The sequence below is a fragment of the Xiphias gladius genome, chromosome 9 (assembly GCF_016859285.1).
Source record: "Xiphias gladius isolate SHS-SW01 ecotype Sanya breed wild chromosome 9, ASM1685928v1, whole genome shotgun sequence".
Lineage (NCBI taxonomy): Eukaryota > Metazoa > Chordata > Actinopteri > Istiophoriformes > Xiphiidae > Xiphias > Xiphias gladius.
Genome location: NC_053408.1, coordinates 14,191,933 through 14,212,924, shown reverse-complemented (window position 1 = coordinate 14,212,924; position 20,992 = coordinate 14,191,933). Strand labels below are relative to the sequence as shown.

The following is a 20,992-nucleotide window of genomic DNA, read 5'->3' as shown; positions in this document are numbered from 1 at the left end:
GTCCCTTTAAAAATGTGCTTGTCCCTTGCAGTTGATGCAATACAACACTGCAAGATACTTACAAATAAATAATATAAACATCTAAAAAAGGAAAAAAGAAATGAGGAAGTAATCTGTACTCTAAGTGATTCCCTAATTTTGCTGCCAGAGGGCAGGCACTTTACCCAAAAGCAGACAGGTCCAAAATAAGACCTGAAACATTGTCAGTGACAAAATATCACAAGAATTCTCAACAACCACATACTGCCTGGGGGTTTGAAGATGGAAAAGAAAACCCTTCCGTACTATAAAAAAGTGGAAAACAACTGAGCCTACCATGTTTCTCACTGGTTTCAATGGCCACAAAATTACAAACAGACATCTTGACATGATGCATCTTTTGTTTCTTTTTTTTTTTTTTGCCTTGTTTCAGATCTGAAATCATTTGACAGGTCAGAATTGGCAAGCTTCATGATTGTGTAGCTCCACCTAAAACACTGTAGGTATCAGTTTCTTCACTACAGTACATTCCTTGCAACATTCCCACATGTTAGCAGTTTGGGATTGTGTGTCTAGTGTTTCAAACATCCTGTCCTACAAACGCTGGGATGGTAATGTGTGCATTCTGGGCTGGTAATAATAAAAAAAATCATCTTAAATCATCAAAAACTCAGCTAAAAATATTGAAACAAACAAGACAATATTGTTATGACCTGCAATAAAGGGCCTGTGTTGGTCTCAGGCGACCTGGAACAGTGCATGAGTACAGTTTGCTCCCGTAATCAACAGCTTTATCACTGTATCAGGCTTCTAAAAGAACTGGCAGGGACAAAGGCTAGAATACATTTCACCTAAAAAGTAGTTACATTCAAATGGCCTTAATGTGCCTAACAGTATGTCTTATTCACATGTGGTTTATCTTTGAGAGGCTGTTGTGGTAAATAGCCAGCAGAGAGACCCCGTCTAACCCCCGCAGAATAGCAGGGGATCAAACTGCAGCCCAGCAGGCAGCAGTAGCTGTGTTACATTCATTGGAGTCCTGCTGGAGAACAGCACAATACAAAACAGAAGCATGGATTGTTGTTTTATCTGGATTCTGAATCAAATATCTGTAAACCCACAAAGGTCTTCCAGATCAAAATCTCATTTACGTGAAATATACAGGCACACAAAATCGGAAAATGATACCACTCCAATATAATGTTGTTACTATTCCTACAGAGGTGTGGGAGCGGCTCCTTGGAACTCCTGTGGTCACTGTGAAGACCTACACTGAGCATGAGAACTGATCACATCTCTTCACTGAACAGTCTAATAAATTAAAATGGTCCAATTCTGGTCAAGAGATACCCTGCAGTCCGGGTATACACTTCATGGTCCAGAGGTTCCTGCGTCCGGCTCTGGGCCAGTCACTGCTTGGTTGTGTCACATCTGTTTCCAGAGGAAGATGAGGCTGTGGAGGGCATGACAAGGGTTGAGTTCTCTTTGCATTCAGATCATGTTAAAATATACACAGTCAAAGTTGGAGTCACATTTACAGTATAACTGACAGTGTGTTCCGATTAGGGTTTGACCCATATGGACTTCTCAAGGCATTCTGGATTGAAGCAGCTGATTTCTGACATTTGGTGCTGATATTAATTGGTGTATTAAGATCCAAGCATTTTCATCCGCAATCAATTGTGAAAGAACCAAAAAATCCTACACACTGTCCATAACATGTCCTCACGTTATGTACAACATTTCAGTCCTGAAAACTGTCATCGGATTAAAATTCATATAATTTCATTTTTAAAATTCATATCTTTATTTTTTGGTTCATATATCTTTAGTTTTTGAAACCGTCGTACTTCTTTAAAGGACTTTCTGTAAAACAGGCGTAGACCTTTAAAATCGCAACAGTTTACATCAAAATCGATGCACTTCTTAAACACTGTTGAGAAGCAGGTGTCCTTGCTGGTTTAACAGACTGGTTGAAGGACATCATATCCACTTTGATTAGATTTACATTCAAATGCGCATATTCATCTAACCCTCGTTATGGCAAAATGAAAATTATACCTACTGAAAATGTTTAAGCTTGATAAAGTGGCCCCGCAGTCTCTTCAATGGGTTCTGTAAGACAAAATCAAAAAGAAAAGCATGATCAGTTTCACAGCTGTTATTGTGTAATTAAGTGTGCCACTTCTGATGGACATTTCTGATGTGACACAGCTGCACAGGCTTCGTACCAAAAAAAACCGAAATTGCACACCGAGTGCTCATGTTTGCTTTGCACCGGGGACAAGAAATGATTTTTAGAAGATTACATAACCCCAAAGTAATCTTTGTTACTCATCCCTGTCAGCCTTGAATGTCACACATTCAAGTTTTTTACTCCATGTCTTCACACAGAACTTTTACAAATGTTGTTGACGAATTTGATACAATGGTTAAAAAAAAAATCTTTTTAACAGAAGCATAAGCAAATCCAAACACCAGTAAAATAAGCCACCTTTCTGTTCTGGGAGGGTATGCAGTGCGAGAAACTAACACAAAAATGACTGTCTTTGGGTGACAGACTCCTTTAAATACTCATTTGTTACTTCCTGCTGCTGTAAGAGAGACTATACTTGACACTACAATTTTATTTTGTTGAACTGGGGTGGACTACTGCGTCTTACTCTGGGAACATGGAACCCTCTGTTCAGTTGTAGCCAGTCTGTGATTTGGGCTGAACAAATAGCGTATCTTGAGAATGATATCTGACGCACTTTTAAAGGTCACGAAAGCCAAGTATCTTGCTTTAAGTCTTGAGAATCTCACCACGTAGAGGCCGTTTGTGTGACTTGCGTCGATGCACCATGACCCCGATGATCAACGCGGCGCCGACCAGCACGACAGCCAGCACTGAGAAACTGGTGATGGCTGCCAGTTTCCACACATCAGGTGTGTCCTCCACAGGTTTACCTATTCACAAAATCAAAAACAACCTAAACTGCATCACTGAAAGAAAGGATACTGATGTATGAAACAGTCATTGCAGAGAGTAATTTACATGTTCAGTGTCGGAGGCCAGTGTCTTACATGTGTTGCACGATGGAGTCTTGGGGTACTGCTTGCATGATGCGCACGGCACACAAACATCCAAATCTGAGTTCCAAAACTCTGAGTTGCCACACTGACCTGCACACAGACAAACATCAGAGATCAACTCTCTGTGTTATTATGACACTTTGTAATTCATAAATCATTCACAGGGAAACAATCTGTCAAAGCTGGGCCCTGGAGGGTTTTTAAGTAGTTTAGAGTAGTTTCAAGCCAATGAAATGTTTTGATCTGCAGCTGATATTTGGAGACATCATTTGAGTTCTGATGCAAAATGTTTTAGAAAGCACCCATAATCCCCTAACACTGTATTGAAATATCATACAAACAAAATAAAATAAACCATATTCCACTGACCCTCGGGAAAAAAATTCAGCTGGAGTCAGATATCGCAGGTGTGACCTGAGCAGGACGCATTAGCAACTTTGTGGTTTTCTTCTTCTTATAAAATGACTCTGGGAAATTCCTCTGGGTCAGACTGCTGATGCAATCAAACTGCATGAGAGAGAATTACTCAGTAACTTTGGGTACATGAGCAGGCAGGCAGTGTTTGAAGAGCAGGATGTGTTTTTGCAGAGTGCTTCCGTTGAAATGTGTTTTGCTTCTGTGTACGTGTGTGACTTCCAGAGAATAAACAAATGTGTCTTTGAGAAAGAGGTTAGCAGACGGTGGTTAAAGCCGGGGAGAAATTGTCTACCTCTGTGGACACAATGGAAAGCTTCTTCTCGTTTTACAGCAGTCAGACAGCTGAACAATTTAAAGCCGTTTGCTTCCCACATGATGAAGAACACCAATTGTAAACTCAGTGGAGAGACTGGCATTTGGTTTGGTGTTTTTAATAGCGTGTGGCTTTGTCTGCAGGTTTAACATCCTGGCTTTGGTCAAGAAGTAAGAATGCACTAATACCCCAAGGTCATGAATGAACTGGTGAGAACACTGACACCAAGCTGAAAAAACAACCTCTACAAAGCCATATGACAACACAAGGTCAACCTAATAAGATGACTGAAACTATACCAGACATGGCCGCGTTACAGATAATGTTACATGGAAACAGTCTACAGACATTTTGTAGATAAACTGATAACAGTCTTTCCTCCTTCTCATTCACACACATGTATTTGCATGTACAACTTGCTTTGTGTCCACCATTATGAAAAGGAACCGCACAGAGCCCAAATTGAGTCATCATTTGTGGTAACTTTCATGTTCGAAGTGGCTGCTTTAATCTTGCTGCGGAGAGGCGAGTCTGACGTAAACCAAAAGTAGCTGAGTGAATGTGTGAGACAATTTGTCCGTTTCAGTGACAACACCAGCAGTTAATGAATATTGTGGCGTCAGGCTCAGGAGCTGACGCACCAAGTGTGTCCGGAAAAATTAAACAAGGCAATAATCTGTAGATATTTGATTGATAAAATGGGAATCAGTGTCTACTCATATTTTTCAGTAAAAACTTTCCACTACAAGTAAAAGCCCTGCATTTAAAACCTCACTTAAGCAATGGTACAGAAGTATTATCAGTCAAATACACTTGAAGTTTAAAAAGTAAAAGTACTCATTATTTATAAAAATGGCCCCTGTGACTGATATATTGGCATATATGACATTATTAGTTTGTTCCAAAGTGTTTTGTTGCAAATTGTAAGCAGCATTTTACTTTTGTAGTTGGGTAGCTGCAGTGGGACATAAAAATAAATTGGATGCTGGTGGGGGCCTGGGGGGGTGAGTCATGAGATGATTAATACAAAAAATTCTGCTACACAAATTTGTATTCATCTTTGGATAATTTAAGCCTGAAATAACTATTCAAATGAAACCATCTGAGGAGGAGGAATGTCTCTGCTAACAACTCAAGAGACATCTGTCACGTGACAGAGGACCACAGCTTCCTATGTAGTGGGACAGAAAGTAACATCTTCGGGACGTCATCAGTGTTATCTCGGTTCAGGCGTGAGACTTTTTCCGTTTAACAAATATTTCACAGCAAGCCTGCGTCACAAACTGGAAGCCTGGAGTTTGAAAGATGTGGGCACCCAGGAGGCAGGGGGGGTGTAACGAAAGATGCCATTGAGTTGCATCATGGGAAATATGGGATTCAAGAGCTTGACCCATGCAGCAACTAAAAGTCAGAACATCACGGCTTCCGCTACTTCGATTTTGACCTTTCTGTTTTCAATCAGTCTTTTGTGTGTTCCCCAACTATATGGAGGTGCGATACTAAATTGCTGGAGTACCTCTTCAATTGAAGATGGGGGAAAAGCTCATTCTTTCTCATGCTGGAGGCTGCGGGACACAGAGAGCCAGCTCCACCACTGCTTGAGAAATATTTTAGTTTCACTCAGTTTGTCTCGTCACTCACAACCAGAATACATCTGGAATAAATTTTAAACCTCAAATCCAGAATAGTGTTTAAGTTTCCCATGAGCATGGGACCCTGACCTTACATCACAAATGTACAGGAGGCTGCACTGCATGAGTTTCTGGCTGGTCACATAACATGGGACAAATTATTCTTGACAACCAGCCAGTATAGGTCATTATTAACCAGCTGCAGTCAAAAGGCATTTTGACCTCTAACTCTCTGGTTATGCCGCAGCCACATGCTCAGGCCCTCAGAGACTCTCCGTCCCCCACAGCCAACCCACGTGCAGAGCTGGACCGACTCATTTTACAGCCTTGGTCACACACAGTAAAAATGTGTCACAGTACTAGTAAGTCTGATGATTTCAGCCTTGCCTCATCCACCAAGTCCACCTGGACTCACACTCCAGGGTTCAAAAAGTCACTGAAAGGAACTGACCTCTATCCAAACCCGAAACACGGCAGACAAGTGGAGCTTTTTGTTGCTCAGATCAGACAAGCTGAAACTGCTGATTGAACCGATAAGGATGTTTTCAGCTGTGTTGAGTCTGAGCGAAGGTTTAAGGTTAAAAAAGAAATGATTCTGTTGGGGATGTTTCAGTGGGACTTTTCTAGTTTTACTTCCATGGGTTACTACACTTTTTCACTCTTTGGTGAATGGCAACACACACACACACACACACACACACATCAGCCAGCATTACATTTCAAAACGTAAGAAGATGCAGGGATCATATCATCTGAGTTTCACAGATTTTTCTAATGGCTCAGCATTTAAAATCTGGGAAACAGGAAAAGGTTTGGAGCCATTCTTTTGTGTTCATATTCAAAATACCATGGCCAACCTCAGCTACTAGCCCGAAAAAAGGTTGTTTTTGGGTGCGGGGGGTGCTGTATTTTGTCTTAAATTGGGAGGGGGTGGGTGGACCAACAGCTGATGTCCAGATGTAGAGATTGTTTCACACTGATAGAGTCTAAATCATACATGTCGAGTTGAGTTGGTCAGCAGTGCATTTGGTAACTTCAGTGTGTGAGGCAATGATCGTAGCCCATGTAATCATTCATAATTTTATGTTCTCAGTGCAATCTGAGTCTGTTGCTCTCCACCGGGATCACATCCAAACTTCCGAGGGTTGTAGAAACAAAGTCAAAAGCTCTCTCTCTCTTTGTTTCTGCGAGACAGTGGAAACGTATCTTTGTGCAAAATGGACACAGGCGGTGCAGCCTTTCCATGTGGCCTGTCCTTTTCACCCAGGGGCACGGATGGATGGGGTGAAATAAGGCGATCGGAATGCGGAACCGGTGAGAAACGCAACTGGTTAAGGAAGCGGCTCTGTAAGCAGACCGACTATCTGACTCCATTATAGGGAGACCAGACCACCGGACTCTAATCCATGTTCACAGAGACGAGAGGACACCAACATTCGCTTAGAAAACCAACTTTGAAAAAGGATAAAAAGCATCGAACATGTCGGAAACATTCTTAATTGATGACTTTACATTGTCTTTGAATTCTTGTTTGGGGGAGGAAAGAAAAAAGAGAAGGTTTTACTTACTTTTCTGTGCGCTCACAGCGTGGAAATTAGTCACAGCCGCTATAATAAGTCCGCAGAGCGCGCAGAGAGCGTTTGAAGCCATCATGTCTGCGCGTAAAAAGCTGCTCGCTGTCGGCTGCACAATTCCCGAAAGTTCATCTGATTAACAATCCGTGCTGGTTTTCAGCATGGAAAAGCGAGCATCAGAGTGAGTCACCCGGAGGAGTCTGCGCCCTGTTTTAATAGCGCTCACACCCACGCTAACAGTTCAACTCCTATGAGTCATTTCCTATGTACTGTACTGCTCGGATTCTCTGTGCACACTCCCCGACTCACAGGAAACTCCACTACCATAGTATGTGGTTTCATTCGCTTCAGTTCAAGTGAAGGTTTCAATTGAACCACCAGAGGTATTAGAATTTCGGTACATACATTTCACATTTTCACGGCCGTTCCCTTCTGTTTTTTTTTTTTTTTTTTTTTTTTTTTCTCTTTTCTCTCTTTTTTGTTGTTTTTTTTTTTTTTCCCTCCACATTTCCTTTACCAGAGAGTCTGTGTAGTCTGGACTTAATAGTGTTCTCATTGTTATTACCACGCCTGTCGACGTCACCCCCCCCCCCCCCCCCCCTCTCTGCCAAGAAACACAACTCTCTGGCATGAGTCTGGGTCCCATACACACGAAGAGAGGAACAACAACCGAGGCAAAAACAGATGACACTCACTAGGAAAAACTATCTGCCTGTCGAGCCTTTGGGAAAAGTCTGCCCAAGGATTAAAGTGAAGACAAGGCTTCATCTTGGTCCACTTGAATGGTCTCTGCGGATACAAGAAATTAAAAGAAAGGGGGTGGGGGGGGTTTGATGGTTTTACTTTTAGAAAACTGACATCTGACTAGCGAGTGTCCCTGACGCAGGGTGATGTTACCGAAATCTCAGGCTGGGTGTAGCCTGCTGCTGCAGCACAAATATGCAATAACAAAGCCAGTGGACGCCTGCCCGGAGTGCTATCAGGCTGGCCCCTGTCACAGCATTGTCTCATGTATTAATGAAGACCATCAGTTACTACAGCAACATCTGTGCTCTGCGGCATACAAAACGATCAGTTAGCACACAGTGAAAACTACTAATTTATTTAAGACAGGTTATGCACAATCATGTGAGTAAACAAACGCTGCCCATGTATTTTCAACAATAAAACGATTCTTATTTTTGCCAACATTATAACCAATTTCTGTGGGGGGATCGTAGTTAACTGGTCCCAAATGCCTGATAAACTTTTTTTTCCTGCATATTCAGTCTTTTTTTTTTTTTTCCCAGCAGCCTGGAACTTTTTATGTGTGCTACATGGTGTGAACTGCCTTTCCCACAAGAGCTAACGTCAAACAGACGCTAACCAACCTCCCAGTAAATAGTTCACATCGTCAGAACAGAGGAGAAGCAGTTTCATTGGCTCAATTAGGTTAGAAGCATGTTGTTGAACAGATGTTTTTGTACTCGACTGTCACGGCTAACCTTTAGGAAAGTGGCCTAAGAGGACCTGGAGCAGCACAGACCACTAAGGACACCCATATGAGCTGACTTTCCACTGGAGTGATTTCATCAGTAATGAGGCACTATAAGCTGCAGATGTTGTGTCAAACTCTCCAACAGGAACCATGGCAACAAGATGAACACACACAGAGGACCTTGCCCAAGGTGATCCAAACACTCCTGTATGTGCTGACTGGGTGCCAAACTAGCTGATGTCTCTCAGACACTGTTAATACTAAGGCCTACCCAAAGAAATCAGATAAATCTGTCTCTTGTACTTTCTATAATAGAAACATGTTTAGTTTTACACATGCAAGTCTGTAAAGGATGGCTTCTTTTAATTTTGAAGTTTACATTTCAGCTTCACTGATTTTACAGGATTTCCAAAACCAGCAGGACAAAACAATTTAATGAAACACTTCAGGATGATCAACCATGTACCACTGCAGTTCCAAGTTATTCAATACATTAAAACAACACAAAAGGAATATTTAAAAGTGGACCCAGTTTGTTAAAAGAGAGGATGTTTAACTTGGCAAGAACAGCGAAGACGGGAAAACAGTGCAGAGCAGCTCAACATGTAAGAATATCACGTTATGCACAAACAACTGTGTTTATTAGCTACAGCACAACTCTCAGTCAGATGTGTCACCGTTTGGTCACCAAATTAATCACCAACTGGCAATGACACGGTAAAACAAGTCTTTCCAAGGAGAGATTAAAACGGGGAAACACACTCATCTGATATCCCCAAAATGTCTGCCTCTTTGAATAAGTCTTCAGTTCCTTTGTCTTTTCTCTATTCTTTTCTCTCCTTTGGTTCTGTCTACTGTTTTCTCTTTTCGCTCCTCTGTCTCTATGTGAATTAGGTGATGTAGATGCGGTGAAAGTCGTTGGCTCCGAAGGCACAGTTGCACTTGGGGCACTTCCTCTGTCGGGTGTCGTAACGCATCTTCAGACATTCGTAGCAGAATACGTGGAAACATTTGGTGAGCACCGTCTCCTTGTCTCGTGTGTTGCAGCATGGGCAGCGCAGCTTGGCCTGGACACATATAAATACATTCTTTATGGGCCAAATACAGACTCGCCATCAGTGTTATTACCTCTACTCATTGTATGGTAATACAGCTATTACTTGAGTGTGTAACAAGTAAGAGTCATGATATCTCCAAAGCACAAAGTGACTAATATTTTTAGATGTTTGAGCTCACTTTCTGGCCCATACTCAAGAATTATGAACTACTACTGCCAGCCAATCAGGCAAATTACAAAAGCTGTAGTATTTGCATTACGACATATTACTTCCTCACCAGATTGTTGTATTTCTGTCAGCAACAGCCTACTTCTGATTGTGCGAGGAAGCTTTTTTTGTTTTTATGTAACTCCCTTGTCACTAACAGAGGTTAACAAAAGTCATAAATGTCTCTGCACATAAACAATGCTCTCTCTTTTTCACCTTGTACTGGTTGATCTCCTCCTGCAAGATCTCATCAGCGTCAGAGTAAACCTCCACCTTCTTCTGTTTCTCCAGCTTCCGTCTCAGCCTGGACAGATCCTCCTAGAGGGCATGAGGACAAAGGGTCATTAGAGCCGCAGCCTACTGTGATCCTCCCATCAGAACTTGCGAGAATAATTTGTGAGAGTTTGGACAGAGTTTGGAGCGATGTCCCCAATCCTGGAATACAACATACCTGTGCTCGTTTCAGGTTGCTGCTCTCCCTCTCCCGGGCGGTACGGTTCTCCGCCACAGAGACCTGGATCTCCTTAAGTTTGGCCTGTGTGTGCTCCAGCTGCACCTTCAGGTCCTCCGCCAGCTGGGCAGCCTCCACCGCCTGCAGCAGGGAAAGAACCGGAAACACTCAATTAAAAGACCTAATGATGAGATTCCTGAGCTGTAATGTGGTGGTGGTGGTGGTACAGTAAGCTTGGATCTATTCTTTGTGCTTCAACTTCAGAGATTCAGCTGTGTACTCCTCCTTCTTTTTCATTTGTTAATCATATTTAATGCAGATATTGTATATTTTCCATTTTCCTCTGACAACCATTTTCCAACCACATACAATACATCTTTAGATCCTCTTCATAGCTTCCACACAATCCCTGGTTTCAGTTAAAGTAAAGAGCCCCTTTTGTGTGTTTTCTGTTACGTTTTTATTTTACTGTCACAGTTGTTCCTACTTGTGAAAATAAGATTACATTTTCACCAGAGCACTCCTCCGCATATTTGCAGTCTTATCCAGTACCTGGCAAATACCTGAAATATTGGCCGGCACTTGACCACCTGCAAAACTTCAGTGTGGGAATCAGGTTTAATTTGCTAACAATGTAGCTCGTTAATGCATTGTTTCGTGGCAACAACCCTACAAATCTTGGATGTCAGAGTTTTGAACAAGCACAAAATGATGATATGTACAAGCGCAGCTTTTGGCACATGCTATTACCCAGATCCTCTTACAATGCTACTCAATGTTTACATTTAGGACCATTGACATCTGGCAGCTATCAAATCATGCAGTGATTAGCAAATCTAAAGAGCTAACAGTATGACTGATCTCTCTGTCTTCTCATCTCTCTTCTCACCTTCCTCTTGTTGAATTCTAGTGCTTGTGTCCGGACAGCCAGCTCTTTTTCCAGAGCGGCCAGCGTGCTCTGGAGGACGCCCTCTTTCTCTTCTAGTTTCTGCACAACCAGCAGCTGGGCATCCACCTGAGAGAGCCAGCAACCAGTTATTATTTCAGTTCCCTGAAACAATGAACAACACTAATTGTGCATTTCCAGGTTAAGAAGTTACACTTCACCTGGGTTTTGAATGTGAGAACTTGGTCGGCCAGCTCCTCCTTCTCCTCTTTCAGCAGCTTGTAGATCTGGTTCGATTTGATTCGCTCACTCATCAGCTTGAAATTGGCATCGTCCTTCTCCCGTAACTGCTGCAGCAGTCGGCTGTTCTGCTCCTGCATGTCTTCGAAGGCCTGGCCTGTCACATCCATCTCACTTAGCAGGGCTTCCTCCTCCTCAAGAAAGGCACAGGTGTCAGTGATCAAGACAGTGGTATTTGTTGTAGCCTGTGGACTCCGGTTTAACAGCGGATGGGGCCTGATTTCCTCACCATTTGTAGATATTCATATAAAGTGTCATGTTGAGGGTATGCAATGTAGTTTTAGTTCAAAGTCATATTCCCTCAATAAAACTATGCATCTTATAGACAATGTTATGTCTGAAAACTGAAAATAACTAAAAGTAATCCTTGTGTATGAAATAAAAAAATTAGCAATATATCCAGACCAATTATTTCCTTTTTTACAGATTTAAAAAAGAAACACAACCATCTACTCTACCTTACTACTTCCACATAAACAAATAAAAAAACACATATCAGTGTAAACAAAGAAAATATGATCTTTTGGCTCACCAATGTACTCCTGTATTTCTAAAATAAAACACAAATTGCATTAAACCTTCACTGGCCTGTTTATGATTATGCATCTCGAGATACAATCACACCAGTTTTCTGTGCTACAAATTTTACTTTGTATTTGCTTAATTTTTAATTCACCCTGCCCACTTACACGCCAACTAGGGCCTATAAACAAGGAAACAGGAACTCACAAGTAGCTTGTTTATTGTATAGTTTTGGTAATCGGTCATCTTGCAAAGTCAAATTCAGGCAGCCAGGAGCCCAGGGGAACACATTAAACACATCTAAGTCCACAACAGTCTAGTTGATGTACTTTAACTCCATACCAGATAAGAGGGCAAAAGTAAAGAGGTGCATAAATCATTATCAGTCCAGACCGTGTTTTGCCTTCTGCTAATTATGTTCTGCTAGACCTCCCAAGCACGAGGAGCTGCAGGCTATCAAATCTCCACATCTGTCTCCTTCATGCTTGTAAAATCGTGTGGAACAACAGTTAAACAACTTTAAAAAACACTATACTACACTAAAATAACATTTTTACATTTTTGTGTAATTTCTTATATTTGATTTAATTACATTTTCAGTTCAAATGAACAGAGACCTGGATGTTTTTTTAGGTGGTCTTAGTTTAGTTATTTGCTTTGAACAAGAGTTCACACACACAGCAACAGATGAATGAATACTATCGTGACAAGAGTATTATATATTATCTAATGTGGGTGCGTCCACCATCTACGCAAACCAAGTTTTAGAATTACAATGACATTACTTCGCCAAAATTTGACCCAGGTCAGATAATGTGTTCATATTTTCCATCTCATGAGAGTCTGCTCTCTTATTGCCTGAGTTTTCTGACTTACTAATGAAATTCTATTAGAGTTTCTCGAGACAGCACAGCCAAGTATGTAAGCTCAGATCTGAAAGTATTTTACATACTTAGAATTTATCAGGGTGGCTCACCTAAAAAGACTTTTTTTCATTTTTTTGTTGATATATCTTCCTCCTAAATGTGAACATGGTCATTTCATAGCACATCCGTCCTTCCCTCTTGTAGCAGGTTCAGAGCAGGTTCAGTGTAAAATCATTTGTACCAGATGAAGTTTTAAAGTCATTTTTCATAGGGACTAAAAAACACACTAAATGGATATAATTTGATTAAAGGAGCAACATTACAAGTGTTATACAGATGATTTAAATGTCTTAGCCCTTTTACTACAAAGCCTGTTATAATATCAATAGAATTTTTTATCAGTTCAAGGGTATGCTGTGCCAGAAATTAAATACAAAACAGGAACAACTATGTTGAGGAAAAATGAAACTTGGAAGGTAAACAGCATATGGTGTGTAGGGAGGTTGTTTTTATAGTCTATATAACACAATCTTCTATTACAATGAGGTTGCTATCCTTTGAATAATTTCAAAACAGCAAAGATATTTTTTAATTTATTTCTCTGCTGCCATGACGACATCTTTTTAGTGTCAGTGGATGTTGTATATACAGTACAAAATCAGAGTTAAAAAAAAAAGATACGCTTGAAACTAAGAATTTGGCCAACGTGTTACTGAGAGAAACCGCAATCTTGTAACATTATATAACATCACCAGTAGCCTAGCATTAAGTTAACCAGCCAGTTAGATTTAAATTACAAGCCACAGTGTCAAAATTTCAGTTCCTCTTTAGTGGTCTAAGATTAGGAGAACTTCTTTCTTAGGCAAATGTGATACTCATTGCACTACTCTTGTTCTCTTCTTCTTAACACAGCTGGCTAATTTATATTTATATCTGGTGCAGCCCCAAAGGTTTAAAGCTGACTTTTTCCCATACAGGCCTGATGATCTAATATGTGGCTCATCTGCAAAACAAATGCATTTAGAAAGTATAAGAGGTTTATCTTTGATCAACCTGTTGTAAATGGCAATTTGCTACTATGACCAACTGTAAAAATTATATATATAGGTTACATTTAAAAACCTTTGCGGAGAGTACACATAGGGTGCCATAGCAGCCTAATGTTTAAGGTGCATATTGCATTATTGCAAAGTCCATGGTCTGACTCCCAACTTGGAATCCTTTGGTGCATGTCATTCAACTCTGTTTCCCCGTATTTCATTTCTCTCTACACTGTTAGGTAAGGTAAGGTATACTTTATTCTCCCGAAAGGAAACTCGTCTTGGGCTCGAAGCCACTGCATCACACAACACGCTTGTCAACAATGCCACAGTGCACATGCACGCAAGTACATAGCTTTTTTATACAAACTTAAACAAGACTTGCCTGTATTTACATGTTGAATGTGAGACAATGGTTCTTTGAAATAATAGGTGAGAAGACGACTGTGAAATAAAAGCAAAATGCCAGCAAAAGATGATACACATGCTTAGCCTCATATGTTTGAGAGAACAAAAAACACAGATACCTGCTTAGTGGCAGCAAGTTTCTTCTGCAGATGCTCAATGGTCTCTTCTGCAACTCTGATCTTCCTGAGGGCATCTTCATCAGCCAGCTTCTTGCTTTCCTTCCTCTCCCTCTCCTCCAGCTCTCGCACCCTCATCCTCAACTCATCCACCTGGATGGTTCAAGATAGGGATGGGCATTGTATGTAACTTGCACTGCTGTTTAAATATTTTGTTATTAGCAACTAACAAAGAGCTTTTTTGAGACATGGAAAAAAGAAATATGCAAAAGAATGACAGAAAGGCAAGACACTAAAGAACAGACCTCAGCTTTAGATTTTCGCTCAGCTGCCATGAGCTGCACTTTGTCCCTCTGCTCCTTTGGAGCTGACTTGTACATGTCCAACAAGAGCTTCATCTCTTTCTGAGACTCCTGGGCTTTCCTGATGAGTTAGAGAAGACAAAAAGATTACATTAACATAAGCAATAACATCAATGTGAATAACTGAGAGCTTCTAAGACCAAGATAACACACTTGCTAAGTGACACTTGCTAAAGCTGGTAAAACAGAACACTAGGCCCCGGCAGATCCAAGCAAAAAGCTAGTAACTATACAAAACACAATAGTAGTATGAGACTTTTTTATGCAGTCTTTGGTGATGCCAGGCTTCTGTGAGCAGTTTGTAATCTATCGCTACACCTTTGGCCTCAAATGTGAAATTTTAAATCATGCAAGAAAACAATATTTTAGAACAAAGTGTGAATAAGACCAAAAAAAACATTTTACTAGAAATGAGAGAGGAGATAAATAGAAGGGGGGTGTACTTGAGTTCTACTCTGAGCATCTTCAGTGTGTCCGAGTCTTTCCTCTTCAGCTCGTCGCTGCGCTGTCTCTCCCTCTCACGCTCCCTCTCTCGTTCTCGCTCAGCCTCCCTCTCCCTCTCCCTGGCCCGCTGTCTCTCCAGTTCCTTCCTCCTCTCCTCTTCCTCCTCCTGGTCCTCATCCTCCTCTTTCTTCACATCAATGCTATCACTCGTCGTCTCCTCTAGAATCAGAATCCCTGTGTCGCCACTCTGACAACGCAGCTGTCGAATAAGCAAACGAGTTATTAAAAATTACTATTACCATTATTTTCTTGATACTGATAAAAACAGTCCCACTGGTTAGAGGAAATTTACTGTTACTAATGTTGTGGTTTTACTTAAAACATCCAACTAAATCTCATAAAAACACTGTAGCCGTTGGATCTTGAATAACGTCACCTACCTTATTGATCTCCATCTGTGTTTCCCGCAACTTCCTCTTATATCGCTGCACATCACCTTTCAACTGTAGGTTGTGATTCTGAAGGCTGCTGATTAAGTGTCGCATCTCCCTATTGATTGGTCCTGAGAGAGCAGAAACCAAGGATCAAAGCCAGACACACACAGAGCACAGTCAACGTGTGGTTTTGTTATGAGTCATTCAACATTAACTTGAGCTGTAAATGATAAGCTCAACTGCACGATGCACGAGTGACATCATCATATTACATAGTATGCATGGTTCACACTGTGCTAACAGATGATGAATAGATGAACATGAAAAGGTACCTGCTTGCTCGTTGGCTGCCAGGTTCTGCTCAAACTCAATGCGCAGCATTTCATACTCTTTGCGCACCTGGGCCAAGGTATCCTCCAGCTGGATGACCTCGGTACGCAGCTTCTTCTGAAGGGAGAGCTCATCACTCTGAACAGTTGAAAAACACCAAGACATTGCTGATCATGTTGCCAAGCAGCGGCAACAATACACACATTGTTGCACACAATGCACACATACACACAGCAACACTATGCTACAGTCAGTGTGTGGTTAAGTATGTCAGGAATCTTATGTTTTCTCTGATGTATAAAGCTTTTTTTATCTCCATGAGAACAACTTTACGCAGTTACACAAACATATCCTCTGAGAGTTACCTCCATGTGCTCAATCTGTCTGAGGTGGGCGTTCTTTGCAGTTAGCAGGAGTGCCCGTGCCTCATCCAGCTGGGTTTTGACCCCGAGAGACTCATTGTACAGCAGGGAGAACTGAGACTGCAGACATTTGTACTCCAGAGTCTCCTTCACAACCTCTTCTGGAATATTGCGCAAGTCCATCTAAAAAATCAGGATGTAGATTCAGATGATGGAAAAGGTTGAACAATGGAAATCTGTTACCATATTACATTGACCCACTCTATGACATTCACAGATGAAAAAAAAATAAAATAAATAACTTCTCTCAGGTAAATGGTTTCTGACTACACGGTGTAATTATAAAGATGCTTTTATCCTACTGTCAAAATAGTTTATCTTTACCTTGAGCTTCTCGCTCTCCCTCACAGCCTCCTGAAGCTCCACCTGCAGTTTCTCCAATTCTGCCATGCGGCTATTTGCCAGCTCCTGGTTATGCTCCAACTCTGCATTGAGACTCTCAAACTAAGATGAAAACAACGTGTTATAGGAGAAATGTGCATGGTATAAAAACACTGTTTTGCCAGCACTGCACTAGTCTAATCAATTAAAACCTGCATCAATTACATGCAAAAAACTAGGTATACGTTGTTAATTGGCATGGGGTGCTTTCTATGAATGCTCACCTTCTGAATATTCAGTGTAATCTGGCCTCCGGGTAGCCCACCTGAGCTGCCGCCGCTGCTGTATCCAGACTTTAGCTGCAGACACCAAACAGCAGACCCCAGATAAGGAAAAAAGAAAACGCAAGACCGAAAAACAAGACAAGAGCAACCAGCACACATACACATATCCTCTAACATCATTCAGACTGTGCTTATTTTTTTCAAGTTCAGAGAGCTGATGCAAACAGTACATCTCTATCAATGCATGCATCGACAGCAGGATACGCATCAATAAGAGCAGCTGGCTTGACACGCTTTAATTCTTAGGACCTTATCACTGTCAGCTCATGTATAAAAGAGAAACAGAGACAAATGGATAAAAAAGCTCACAAAACAGACACACACACACACACACACACACACACACACTGAGGAAAGAGGCAGAGATACACAAGTTGCACGCAATATCATACAAACGCACCTGCTCCATGGCCTCTGCCAGATGTTTGTTGAGCTTTTGTTCCCTATTGCGGAGTTTCTCAATGTCCCACTGCAGGTCCTCCACTGTAGTCTCCATCTCAGACACCTTGGTCTCAGAGCTGGTCACCTTGTCCACTAACTCATTGTACTGCAAGACAGCAGTAGACAAGACAATAGCATCAGTGACAAGTACAAATCAAAATCAGTGGCTATGTACATATAATCTTACAATTTCCCTCATTCTCATTCTCTATCCCTTCTTCTGAAACACACTCTGATACCCACACACATGCACAAATATTAACTAACATGCTGACACCCACAAGCGATGACAAGGACACCGTACCTCCATAGACATTTTGTGGTGTCGGCCCTGCAGGAGAGTGGCCAGGTCTCGCAGTCGACTGTTCTCCTCCAGCAAAGTGTGGTTCATATTGATGATGTCAGTCTGGCTATCATCCTCACATGCTGTTAATGAGGATCAAGTTAGCAGTGTCCAATTAGAGTGGAGCTGATGGGTGTCAACAAAACCCTGCTCAAATTTACGTACACCTTAAACTCAATAATGATACATTAAACTCAATTAGTAGCAAATAATTAGTTAGTTTTAATGTAGGGTGAAAAAGTGCTGCAAGTATTCCTCTTTCTTATTTGTATGAATGTGTACCAATGGCTTAATATATATATATGAATTAATCCATAACAAGCATATCTCCACAGTTACCTGCAGCCTGGACCTGCTTGCACATGTTGTCTATGCGACTGTGCAGCCTGTCGAAGACACAGACCAAGCAGGCGATGGTTTCCTTGCTGAACTGCATGCGGTCCTGGAGGTGCAGGGTGAGCTCCTCCTCACTGCTGTGCTCCAGCGTGGCCAGGAAACCCTTGGCATTCTCACTTAGGGGAGGAGGGGGTGGTGATGCATCTGAATATAGTAGGAGATGGTTATGTACAAGGTTGGTTAAAAATCAGTACAGCAGGTAATAATATCATCAAAGCATTCAAACTCAATCTTTATTGAGAAAAACGGAAACTGTTTGTGCCCTCATAAAAAACCTGAACTCTTTACCTCAGACCTTGAACACAGGCACCCCGCAGGGCTGTGTACCAAGCTCCCTTCCCTTATCCCTCTTCACCCACGACTGTGTGTAGGTCCACGACAAGAACATCATCATCTTTTGTGGATGACACCACAGTTGTGGGCTGGATTAGCATCAAGAACAATAATGAGGCAGCCTAGAGGGAGGAGGTCCAGTACCTTGTGTCTTGGTGCTTCACTAACAACCTATTCATCAATACCATAATGAGGTTGATGACAACGAAAGAGCTCATCATTGACTTCAGGAAGTCCACCATCACCACCCCCACCCACATCAATGAGACTGAGGTTGAGGGAATCTCAAGTTTGCGGTTCCTGAGTGTGAACATCACAAGGCCAGAACATATTGTGCCTGGTGAAGAAGGCCCAACACCACCTCCACTTACTCAGGGGCTGAAGAACGCCAGGCTCTGACAACAGATCCTGGTCACCTTCTGCTGAAGCACCAATGAGCGCGTCATCACTTACTGCATCACAGTCTGGTATGGAAACTCCTCAACCTTAGATAGGAAAACACTAAAACGTACAGTAAAGCCTCATCAGTACTATCTTACCCCCCTTACACGACATTCACAGGAAACGCTGTCTGAGGAGAGGGCTGAGGATTACCATGGACACAGTCAGTAACAGATACTTTCCAGGGATCAGATTAGTCAGGAAATACCTTGTTTACCTGTTGTTGAGTCCTGTGATGGCTCTGTCTGTGTCATCAACTCTTCTGACCCAGCAGGAGGAGGAGGCTGCTGCTGCTGCTCCTCCTGATGCTCCTCCTGCTGCTCCTCCTGCTGCTGCTGCTGCTGCTCTGCCTGCTCCCCCTCATTCTGGGCCTCTGGGAGAGGAGGTGGAGGAACAGCAGAGGTTGGTGAAGCCAGACTGACACCATCTTCCTCCATTGGTGTGGGTTCAGGGAGAGAGGCCAAGGGTGGGGCAGTGGTAGATGCCACCGGAGTTTCTGGCTCAATACGTTTACGTAGAACATGCACATTCTCTTCCAACTGCAAATTAGAAACACAAGGATTGAAAGATGTGTTAATCCTCTGGAAAAAAAAAAGCATTACTGTGGGTTTATTCCAAAAACTGATGCCTGCATTTAAAAGAGCTTTTGATTACAGTTACATCGGTGCTTCCACAGACTGACTTTGCACAATGTAAAACCCCGCTTATTGGTGACTTTTCCATGCAAACAAAAAAAAAAAAAATACGCACTACTGAATATAATTGGGCTAAGGAACACATTTACTTGTGTTGTAACAATCAGACAAATCTGACCAACTGGTTTACATGTTGCTAGGAGAGAATGATATACATCCAACCCTGTGTTTACATGCACATCTTGAAAATAGGATTCAGCAAAAAATTAATATTGTTACAACAATGTAATCAAAAGTGCAGTATGCACCTGTGACCAGTAGCGGTTGACAATCAGCAGGGTGGTGTCATCAGTGGCTTGTCTCTTCTCCAGCTTCTCAATTTTCTCTCGTAATTCATCCTCCATCGCCTGTCTCTGCTCCAAGCGTTCACATAGCTTCTTATTCTTGAACTGGAGCACCTTCATGTCCATTTCCTCCTGCACAGTACAAATACAGATACCGAGGTAAGGAATTTCAGATATTCTGAATGAAAAAAAAAGAGAGCTACAGTATGTTAAGTCCCCTTAGTGGAAGTTGTAGTAAATGGACTGCAGATGGTGACTTGAGAGTAAACACTAAAAATGACTGACCGTAGAAGAGACTCCAGCTATGCGAATAGGCTCGATGAGAGTGGTGGTGGTCTTCTCTTCTTTTTTGCTTTTCTTCTCAGGTGGGCCAGGGGGGCTGTCCCCTCCTGAGGGACGCTTTCCTCCCCCAGCACCTGACATCTTTCCTTCCCCTGCAAGATATCAAACACGACATGAAGTCTTTGAGTTGGTAAAGCTTTAAGAGACTACGGATTAGTTTGGAGAACTCATTCGTTTGGTGACAGCTAGCAACGGCATTTGTCTTATATCGCAAGCGAAGGACCACTGATTTCAACCGGCTCAAAATACTGCTCCTGTGCTGTTCATGTGAAAACATGTGTTCCTGAATGGTTATGCTGACTGTTTTTGTATAAGCCCCTGGCAGAAAAGCAACCAGCGATTTTTAATTTGGCATTTCTGCAACGATTGACGCACATTAGCGAGCTTGCTAACGGTAGCTATGCTAATGCTAACGATTAGTTCTGCGGGACCTGTTTGGCTAAGCGGCGCTCTTTGTCCAGCGTATTTGGTGACTGGTGGTCGGCATTTTTATTCACTGACCATCGTTGTATACGTAAGACATTCAGTAAAGAAACTATACCTGCAGAGTAACGCATAAGCCGTCTACTGACAAATATTATCGTTACAAACCTTCACAAGGAGCGATTGAAAATGTTACTCAGGACATACAAGGAAGCTACAGGAAATCGCGACAATCTACTTCCGCACGCTATTTTTTTCATCAAGCAATAATTAAAATGAACATGCGATTAAATACATTATTGTTATAGCTTACCTTA

At 41.9% G+C, this 20,992-nt stretch overlaps 2 protein-coding genes across 6 annotated transcripts; both read right to left on the bottom strand.

Annotated features, from left to right (window-relative positions):
- Positions 1-386: 386 nt before the first annotated feature.
- LOC120794528 (tumor necrosis factor receptor superfamily member 12A) lies at positions 387-7,390 on the bottom strand. Its single transcript, XM_040135659.1, has 5 exons — positions 6,984-7,390; positions 3,046-3,144; positions 2,785-2,928; positions 2,045-2,094; positions 387-1,432 (listed from the first exon to the last, which is right to left on the bottom strand). Exons 1-4 carry the CDS (start codon positions 7,066-7,068, stop codon positions 2,054-2,056), a joined length of 369 nt encoding a protein of 122 aa, XP_039991593.1. The 5' UTR covers positions 7,069-7,390; the 3' UTR covers positions 387-1,432; positions 2,045-2,053.
- Positions 7,391-8,810: 1,420 nt separating this feature from the next.
- rnf40 (ring finger protein 40) lies at positions 8,811-20,914 on the bottom strand. 5 transcript variants are annotated; one of them, XM_040134933.1, is made up of 20 exons: positions 20,844-20,914; positions 20,196-20,344; positions 19,875-20,042; positions 19,140-19,470; positions 18,101-18,301; positions 17,723-17,844; positions 17,378-17,524; positions 16,918-16,992; positions 16,637-16,756; positions 16,256-16,435; positions 15,893-16,028; positions 15,567-15,688; positions 15,126-15,385; positions 14,626-14,743; positions 14,324-14,473; positions 11,290-11,502; positions 11,072-11,197; positions 10,183-10,323; positions 9,948-10,049; positions 8,811-9,533 (listed from the first exon to the last, which is right to left on the bottom strand). In XM_040134933.1, the coding sequence occupies exons 2-20, from the start codon at positions 20,331-20,333 to the stop codon at positions 9,357-9,359; spliced, it is 3,027 nt and encodes a 1,008-aa protein (XP_039990867.1). In that variant the 5' UTR covers positions 20,334-20,344; positions 20,844-20,914; the 3' UTR covers positions 8,811-9,356. The 5 variants fall into 5 exon arrangements, with proteins under 5 accessions (XP_039990867.1, XP_039990863.1, XP_039990864.1 ...); XM_040134929.1 differs by having other exon boundaries at positions 20,794-20,857; XM_040134930.1 differs by having other exon boundaries at positions 11,290-11,499; positions 20,794-20,857.
- Between the last annotated feature and the right edge of the window lie 78 nt (positions 20,915-20,992).

What these genes read in the sequence shown, in the direction of transcription:
- LOC120794528 (XM_040135659.1), bottom strand. Translation starts at nt 7,068, where the DNA reads ATGATGGCTTCAAACGCTCTCTGCGCGCTCTGCGGACTTATTATAGCG. An exon ending in CGCTGTGAGCGCACAGAAAA is followed by an intron (nt 3,145 to 6,983) that starts GTAAGTAAAACC and finishes GTCTGTGTGCAG; the next exon opens with GTCAGTGTGGCAACTCAGAG. An exon ending in GACTCCATCGTGCAACACAT is followed by an intron (nt 2,929 to 3,045) that starts GTAAGACACTGG and finishes TTTTGTGAATAG; the next exon opens with GTAAACCTGTGGAGGACACA.
- rnf40 (XM_040134929.1), bottom strand. An exon ending in TGGCAGAGGCCATGGAGCAG is followed by an intron (nt 16,993 to 17,377) that starts GTGCGTTTGTAT and finishes TGGTGTCTGCAG; the next exon opens with CTAAAGTCTGGATACAGCAG. An exon ending in GACAGATTGAGCACATGGAG is followed by an intron (nt 16,029 to 16,255) that starts GTAACTCTCAGA and finishes TCAACTGTTCAG; the next exon opens with AGTGATGAGCTCTCCCTTCA.